The 9,213-nt window shown below is 46.6% G+C and overlaps 1 protein-coding gene across 1 annotated transcript in view; it reads left to right on the top strand.

The window, feature by feature from the left end:
* The window catches only part of TEKT4 (tektin 4), a gene marked incomplete at its 5' end in the record, with an annotated part of 11,917 nt that extends 8,964 nt beyond the window's left edge, over window positions 1–2,953 (top strand). The window contains 3 exon segments of the mRNA XM_010003579.1: window positions 1–143; window positions 1,074–1,228; window positions 2,722–2,953. The exon segment at window positions 1–143 is cut by the window's left edge and continues 26 nt beyond it. Of these exon segments, the coding sequence (XP_010001881.1) occupies window positions 1–143; window positions 1,074–1,228; window positions 2,722–2,953 (530 nt within the window).
* Between the last annotated feature and the right edge of the window lie 6,260 nt (window positions 2,954–9,213).

Below are 9,213 nucleotides of genomic sequence, written 5' to 3'. Positions count from 1 at the left end.
ACCTGAGGGACTTGATTGACAGTATGTTGCATGATGTGTCTGAGGACCTGAGGAGACAATGTGCTGCTGTCAACGAGGCCTTTGTCAAACACTGTGAGGAGCTGGATGATGCAAAACACAAACTGGAGCATCATCTGAGAAAAGTAAGTGTCCTAGTTCTAACGTGGGCTACAGGTGTGATGAGCTTTTGAGAAGATCACAGTAGATTTAGCCTCTAGAAAACAAGGTCTCAGTCTATGCCAGGTATAAACACTATTTTGTGTATCTGTATTTTGTCTTCAGAGCTGGTTGGTGGCTCAAATTCAGTCTTATTCTGGCATCTGTTTGGCTTCTGTAAAGAGGGACTTAAATATGAAGAAAAACACTTTCTTCCACAACTTGCTGAACTAAACCCTAAAACTGTGTGATCAAGGAGCTGATCTTTGGGCCAGGATTCCCAAGCCAGGCTGGTTAGAAGCAGCAGCAGCAGATCCTGGCAAGTGACAAGAGATGCCTTCAGCCTCTGCCCCTTCTCCAAAGTGGAGCAACTCCTACTTTGTGTTAGACCATTGACAAGTCTGGAAAAAGCAGTCATTCCTTAGCCCCTGTGAGCAGTGACAGCTGGGCAGGCTTTGGGTTTTGGACATGTGTCAGTGATTATGAGGAAGCAAGGATTCAGAATTTCCTGTATTTTCCATTTCTTCACTGATGCCAGAAATCCATGTGTTCCCAAGCTGATCAGCAGTTCTCAATCTTATTCAAAATAACTTACATTTTTATTGGATCACTTACAGTTTAAAAATTACCATTAAAAGCAGCTCAGGGAGGTGGGATGTGCTGTCAGGAGATGTGGAAGGGTTTCTGAGCAGGCTGCAGAGTATTTTCTTCTTGTTTTTAGTCCAAAGATCATATTCTGCTGGTAGAAATAAAGAGATCAAAACCACCTGAGTGCTTCTATTTCTTCTATATTCTGGCCAAATATAGGTCAAACCTACAACTGATTCACGAGGGCCATGAACAGATGGGTGGCATGAACAGGGATGATGTGAATCTGGTTTTGAGCCATTCTTTTTTTTCCTGGGTATCCTCCTCAGGTCCTTACAGAGATTGGAAATCAGGAAGCCAACATTGCTGCCCTCAAACAAGCTATCAAAGACAAAGAAGCCCCAATGAAAGTTGTTCAAACAAGGCTGTATGACAGGTCTTTTAGGCCCAACGTAGAGCTCTGCAGAGATGAAGCCCAGTACAGGTAAACACTATTAAACTGGCTCTCCAAGGCATCCATTCCAGCCAGAGGTGCTGTTAGACATTTTTTGCACTTTTAATTGGCAACACGGAGCCTTTAGCTTTTATTATGAGGTTTGGCTCTGACTTAAGTCAGAAATAATTCAGTTGCCTGAGATCACTGTGAGGAAAATACCATTTGAACCTGATCTACTGACAAATTGACAAGCTATAGACTTAATTCTGCCTTTTGTCTTTAAGCTTTTTTCTTGGAACTCTGGTTTCTTTTTGGTTTAGATGATCCGAGCAAATCTGACAGTGTGTGAATCCCTTGCAAGCCTTTTGCTGTCAGCAGAAGTTCACCACGAGGTGGACTCTGTGCCAAATAAATTATGCTTCAAGTGCTGGGAGTGTAAATGGGCTGCACACATTCCCAGGCAGAGCCTCAGCACTGGGCACCATTAGGCTGCTGGCGTTTGATTTGCAGTAATAATCCGGTTTTAAAACTGGAGGTCAACAAATCCTTTCAAATTAAAGGTCTGAGTGTCACATTTGTCAGTTTTGATCTCGTTCTAAGCTTTGTAATTGATTCTCCTCCTTCATGTTTTCCTGCCCTTAGGAAAAAGGGGGAATCAGCTGTTGCAGGCTGACAAAATCCTTGTAGCAAAGGTTCCTGCTGATCAAAGCCAACCTGCTCTTCTTCATACAGTGAGGAAGAAGTTAGAGTCAATCCAAATGCTTTATACTGTCTCAGAGACCCAGGTCCTATTTCAGCAAACCTGTTGCCTTTAATGGGATTTAAGGACACAGGCAGGTCCTCTGCTGGGTGGGCACGTGTGTGCCTGCCAGGGGTGCCTGGGTTTGCACAGCATGAAGGGGGCTTGTTTCCCCAAGGAAGTAACTCTGTGCCTCTGCAGGAAGGTGCCTTCAAGCACCCACCCTCATGGACTTGCCCTTGAAATGTTGTGCTTATTTTCAAAATGCTTTGCTGTTTGTTTTATTTGTTTACTTGATGTGCAGCCACTTTTTAAAAAGCTTTTCTGCTTTTGAAGTACAGACAAGTACCAGTTTCATCTCTAATACTTGAGTTCTGCACCAGTGATTAGGTATCAAAACCCAGGCTTAATGCAATGCTGGTCCAGTCCAACTGAAGGACTCACCCAATGATTTCTGTCCTGTAATTCCAGTCCAACTGAGGGACTCACCCAATGATTTCTGTCCTGTAATTCTTAGTACAAGTGTCCCAGAGAGTGATAGAAGGTGAGGATCGGCAGTTCCACAGTGCTGGGTGGCAAAAGGTGTCCTTGATGCTGTCTAAATCATGGGAGACCTCTGTACAGAAGCTGTGAAAGTCACCTCTGCTCTTGACCACGTACCCAGGAGCTCTCTGAGGCCCTTTGTTGTTGAGTGTGGTGGGTCTGTAGCTTTGATCTCTGTTCTAGTTCATGGGTCTCTTTGCACACTGACTGGCTTCTGCTCTTGTTTGTTGTTGTAACTTAATGTAATAATTCTTTTCAGGTTGATCAATGAAGCTGAAGAACTAACAGAGACCATTGAATCCCTGAAGAAAAAACTGGTGGAATCAGAAAAGAGGCTGAGGAACCTGGAAGACACACGGATGAATTTAGAAAAAGAAATAGCTGTGAAAACCAACACTCTTTTTATTGCTAGGCAGAAGTGCATGATCCATCGTACACACTACCCTCCTGCTTTCAAGTTAGCAGGTTACACACAGCAAACTCTGTTCTAACCATGCAAAGTCTGGGAGAAAATATAGTCTAAAATCTTTCATGTAAAATTAATGGATAATATTTTAGACAGAAGTGCTGTATTCTCTGTTATTTTCGTCTATTGGGGGTAAAATGCAGTAGTAAGGTGAGCTGGCTTTGAATCTTGCCTTCAAAACCTCTGGGTACAGATGTTTAGAGTGAGATTAAAACACAACTTAAAGGTATTAAAATTTATCTTAAATGTCTATTTTGCACAGGATGTGATATGTGGAGTTTTCACCTGAAGTGAATATGTTGAATGAGTGTTTATTGTGAATAATAATAATAGACACAGATGCAGAATAACATTTATAGCTTTTTAGCATTTTCAGGCATCCTGAAATGAGAGCAATAAAACTGGTTGCCTGGCAGGGGATCACATGGTCAGCAAGGAAGCAGATGAGAGACTTTTAAGCTGCTCAAACATTATTAGCTAAAAAAAAAAAGGGTTGCACAGGTTAGATGTCGATGTGACCATTGGTGAATCCACTCCCAGTTCCTGACTGGACTGGGCAGGTTGGATGGGGATTTGAGCAACCTGGGCTGGTGGGAGGTGTCCCTGCCCATGCAGGGGGGTTGGAACTAGATGATCTTTCAGGTCTTTTATAATCCAAACCATTCTATGACTCTATGACAGTGCTCATTAGTTGCCTGCTTCGTTCCTAGGATGTGTCTCTAGATTGAAGCAGAACCACGGGGTTTGTCCCAGATATGGAATGGCAGGAAAAGTGGCAAAACCTCTGAGATTAACTGTAAAAGCTTTTCTGAGGTTGGAGATGTTTGCAGTTTCTCCTTCCTTAACCAGCTCCTTTTGAGAACCTATTAACTGGGTGAATCATTACTGGAGGGAATTAAATCAGCCAGGACTGAGTCAAGGCTTCCCAGCAGCTCAGGGTGGGGGGATGCAGGGAGGTTACAAATTTAATCTGTAGCAGCTTTTCCTGGAGGAGAAGGCTGGCAGAGACACCAGTGGCACAGGAATCAGGAGGGATCTGTTCATTTTGGGAGGGACATTTCACTTTGGGACCGTTTCATCTTCTAGGCAGTGAAGTTACCTGCTGCAGCATGAGCCCATCAGGGTGCCTCAAAGTCATTTGTCACCCACTTAGAAGCAACTGAGTGTCGTTGGTCCCCAGTGGGGCACATCTGGTGGAGGTGGAGCCCCCAGCAGTGGTCCCTGAGCTGCCCTGTGTGCTCGGCACCCTGGGGACAGCCCAGCTGGCATGGGTGGTCCCAGCTAGGGACAACACTCCAAGCTGCCTGTCCAAGGTTTGGTGGAAGCATCAGTCCCTGGGCTGAGCACGTCAGAGCAGGATTGCTCTTGGGATACATGGAAATCCAGTAAAGTCCTTGGCTGTGTTCCCATTTCATACACTTATCCCATAATGATGGAGTGTCTGGTTCAGATGTGAGCTCATGATGAAGGATTGCCTTCAGGCCTTGCACACAGAAGATCACTTTCATGCTTGCTGCAGGGGAGGAGCTCTTCAGAGGGAAGGCTTTTAAATGGGCACGGGTGCAAGAGATTAATGCAGGGCTCCATGCATCCACCTTTGGCTGCAAATTCCAAATTCAGTCTGGTTGGAACACTGTTCTGTGCTTTCTGTGAAAGCCTGGGAGACTTTCTGTGCCCCTGCACAGTGGTCACTTGTCTGCAAACCTGGCAGGAGGGCACTGTGAACCTAAAAACAAGGGAGTCGCTGTAAAAACTCGGGTTAAGTCTCTACCAGCTTCCAAAGAAGGGGAGGGCAGAGCTTTGCTGTGCTGGGAGATGGTAAAGCTGAGCAAGCAAGTTCTTACCTTTCATTAATTTTAGGTTATTGCTTCTGCTACGTGGGACTTGTGGGTCTAAAGCAGAAACTTCCCCAGGGTCTGTGCTCCCTGCTCTGAAACCGGTGCTGGGAAGGACCAAACCTCACCCTTCTCCTGCAGCCCTTGCTCTGTCCTCCTGCCTCTGACAGTGCTGTTTGGTCACCCCAGTTCTGACATACTCAGTTTGCTTTGCAGGCAAGAGTGGGTTTTACAAGGTTTTTTTACCAAGCACTGTCCCACTGACACAGAAAAGAGATTAATGAAATTAATGAAAAGGGACAATAAGCCTGAACCACCTTCCCCTGCCCACAGAAGCAGAGAACAATGGTTCTGCTCCCACTGACATGCGTGTCACTTGAGGCTTCTAATTGTTCCCTTCTGACACTTCAATTATATGTTTTATGTAAATAAATGTCAGTTTTGGGGTTGTCCAGAACAGGATCTTTGTGGAGACTGTCTTGAAATCCTCACTACTGATCAGGACTGACTTACCAGCTCTCATTCCATCTCTGTCAGGTTGGGTTTAACCCTAGGGGAGGGAGAATTCCCAGTGCTCACAGACACCTCTTTTTGCCCAGGTTCAAAACACTCCATGAAAAAGAGCTATTCCTCTCCATCAAAATCACTGCTAACACTTTCCCTAGGCTGACGTGCTAAGTGCAAGAAGCTAAAAGGCATCTTGCAAATGGAAGTGGGTTTTAGAGAAACAGTATTTTTCTCTGGCAAATGGCTTGGAAGGAACCAAAGGAAGATGGAGCCGGAGTTTTGCCCTAGAACGAAACCAGCCCCGTGGCTCCCGGGAGTTCCAGCAGTGTTGCTGCAGGATGGAGGCACTGCCCTGGCTCATTACCCTGCAGCCTGAAGGCTGACTTAAATGATCAGCTAAGCTATTCTTTTTCACCACGATGAATGCTCAGCACCCAAAATAAAAGCTTTCTGAAGTCCAGGAGAGCAGCAGCTCCCCTGAGGAACCCGGTGCCGCTTCCGCATCCTCCGCCAGTGGCAGAGACCTTGGCCTTGTCCCTGTCACCCTTCCACCCAACATCCTGCAGCACAGGGCTACCACGGAGCTTCTCTGGATTTGTAGTCTCTGGTGGAAGATTTTGGAGCATATTTTTGCAGTTTGAGGATGCCCGGGCAGGCTCTGGATGTTTTGGGCACTGCCAGCCCCAGCTGACACTTCTGTGCCTCCAAGAGGTAAACAAAATATCACAAAAATCTCTAATTCCCACTCCTGTGCTGGGATTGACAGCTGACACTTCTGTGCCTCCAAGAGGTAAAACAAAATATCACAATGGGATTGGCCTAAAAATGTCCCTCTGGGAGCAAGACATCACTTGTATGAGCCTGGCTTTGGCTGACTGCCCAGTGCTTGCCCCAGCTCCAGAGGAACCTTAAAAATGTCCCTCTGGGAGCAAGACATCACTTATATGAGCCTGCTCAGTGCTTGCCCCAGCTCCAGAGGAACCTCTCTGGCTCCCCTGCACTCCGGGGACTGACCCTGAGCTTTGCTTTCCTGAGGACATTTTTCCTGGGTTTGGAGAAGGGCTGGAGCTCTGCACAGCAGCAGGGAGAGCCCAGCATGACCAACATGCCCATCTCTGAGTTACTAATGAGTAAACTCTGGGTGTGCAAAGCCAGAGTCCTGCTTTCCAACCCCACTGTTCCAGAGGCAGCTGGAGATGTGCCCAAGCCACCCAGTAGCTGTTCTTAAAGCCAGAGTAGTCTCCTCAGCCTCTTCTTTTCAACTCCACTCATCTTTTATTTCCAGGATCAGAGGCATCTCTTCACCTTCAGCTTCTCCAGCTTTTCCTGCATGGTTGAGTGTTCAGGGAAGGGGAAGTTTGTGTACAGGTCTGGCCAGCACTGTGTGTAGTGGTGACCAGGCACTGATGTGGTTGGGAACAGAGAAACCAGCACCAACCAACGTGTCCTGTCAAACAGCTCCAGTTTTCTACTTTAATCTCTGAATCACTGCACCCAAATCCACTCAACTACAACATTTGGGAAGAAAAAATAGAATAAATAAATGATGGAGGGCAAAGCAAAGCCCAGAATCTGTTTTCATGCAAGGAAAGGAATATGATCTGTCACAAAGATTATTTTTTACAAATTGTTTGTCTGGTTCTGATGCTGAACAAGAATGACATTTCTCTCCCTGACACCTCATCACAAAGTGAGTGCTGAGCAGAGGAGCACTTATGAGAAATGGAGCAACCAAGATCCTGCTGTCCTTGTTTATCTGCTCTCATTGCTTATAGTCCTCGTGGATGAAGAGGAATTAAATTCAACAACAACCAAACAAACCCAAGAACTGCCACAACTTGCAAGTGCTTTTCCCTCCTGCCCACTTCTTCTACTAAAGGAGAAAAATCACAGCTTGAGAAGACTCCAGGACACATTCACCTTTGGTTTTTCAACCAGGATTTTCCAGACCTCACTGGGTAGGACAGGGAAAACATCACACAAGGCTTTGCCCCATTTCTCCTGTGGTTACAGTCAGCAAAGTGTGTGTCCTGCCTGTGCCACCAGCCATTGGGGCATGAAAAGTGGGACTATGGAGTGGGAAACCACTCTTTAATTAATAATAAGTACAAGAAGATGGAAAAGTGGACTGGAAAACAAACCCAAAACATCAAAACTAATTTGTCTTCCTCTGCTGATATGAAATGACATCTTTTTTTGCAGCCTGTTTGCCTTAGTGAGATGAAAGTTGAGGGGAAATCTTGATTTACAAGTGAAGCAAAACTTACTGTGTCACCTGCTCTGAAACAGTGTGGTTGGTTTACTGATCCTGGCCCTTTTTAACCCTGCTTAAAAAATTATACTGGGTCATTATCAAGATGGAAATATTTCCTCTGGAAAAAGCTGGAATGAAATGTCCTAACTTCTTTCAGTTTCCCTCTGCACTCACAGGTCACTCAGGCTGCCAGGCCAGCTGCAGATGGCTTTAATTTAGCAGAAATTATTAAACTTCCCCATCTTGCCCCCCCAGAATACAATTTTTTTGAAGAAACAAGTGGATTTTCTTATCACTGGCTGAAAGGAAGAGCTCCTGGGCTCATTAGCAGAGGAATAGCACTGGGATGTATCAGGTTGTTTTCCTTCTGGCTTTTCAGTGTCTGGCAGCAGCCCTGGCATGGATCAAATGATGTCAGTCACTGGACCTTGATGGGAATTGGTTTGAGCACATCCTCCAGGGCTGGACTGGGCCCTCAGGGCTTGGGCTTTCAGGGTCATTTAGGAGAAATGAAGTGATTCTGGGTGAAGATGAGAGCAGGGAGACAGGTCCCCAGCACCCTTCTGCTGACCCCAGATCCCAGTTCAGTGCTGGAGGAAGGACCAGCAGCAGCCGGAGGGTTTTGCCCCTTCCCCAGTGCCCACATCCCCAACTGGAGATGAGCTCTGCCTCTGAGCACTCAAAGATAATTATTTATGGAAAGGAGATGCTTTTATTAGAAGAAAGGGAGGAAAGTGAAGGCTTGTAAACATCACTGAGTGGGGGTGTGACGTGCCAGAGTTTCCAACGCCAGGTTACAGTGCCTGTCTTAATTGTGATACATTTCTTGGAAATGAGTGGGTGTCAAATGTAGGGCCTGAAACAGCTCCCTGTTGCCACTTCCCAAATCTCTTCTCATCGTGGATGTTTTTTTTTCCTGAAGTTTTGGATCTTCCAAGACTTTCTGTCTTCAAACCGTCCCTGCGATTTCTTTCTTCCCTTCCTGCTCACACAAGAGGAGCTGCTGAACACAGGGTTTCTCTGAAGGCTTTTCTTAGGACCAGTCCTCCCTCTGCCATCAACCTCTGGAGCCACATGGCTGGAGAGCAGGAGCCAGGCAGAGCAGCCAGTGGCTTCTGCACAGGGACCCAACAGGGTCATGGCTTAAAACACCTCCAAGGTCATCCTGAGCTGGGAAGCTGCCTGAGACCCCATCTCACACCCCACAGAAGTGAACTTTTTTCTGCTTTGCTCTGAAGTGGTGAGACAGGGGGAGTAGGTTGTGGTTGTAGAGCCCTTCCAGCTGAAATACTCTATTCTAGGCCATTCCATCCCAGCCACATGCCAATTTTCACTGGAGACTTTCTAACCGTGCTGCATGAAATGATTGAGAAATCAAATCTCACACAAGCTCTCAGGCTGTGCCAGGACCTCTTGAGCCCCTTCAGGGCCATGAAGCCACAGCTTGTGCCAGTGATGACAGTGACTTTCTCACTGGGAGGTGTCCCCCAGCCCCAGGCTGCAGGTTCCCAGCCATTCCCTTGCCATCCTGCAGCTGTGAAACCCTGCAGAGCTGGGGGCACAAGCCCTGCCCTTCCCAACCCCTGCCCTTCCATTTCCCCCATGAAATGATCCAAGTGAGACCCAAGGAGCACGTCTCTAACTGTCCTGGCTTCTGGAACACCATGATGTGCTGCCATTTCTGCAAGT

This window comes from Chaetura pelagica, unplaced genomic scaffold (genome assembly GCF_000747805.2).
Source record: "Chaetura pelagica isolate M959 unplaced genomic scaffold, ChaPel_1.0 scaffold408, whole genome shotgun sequence".
In the NCBI taxonomy this organism is placed as follows: Eukaryota; Metazoa; Chordata; class Aves; order Apodiformes; family Apodidae; genus Chaetura; species Chaetura pelagica.
Note: the sequence above shows the minus strand (reverse complement) of the source record. Positions and strands in the feature narration are given on the sequence as shown.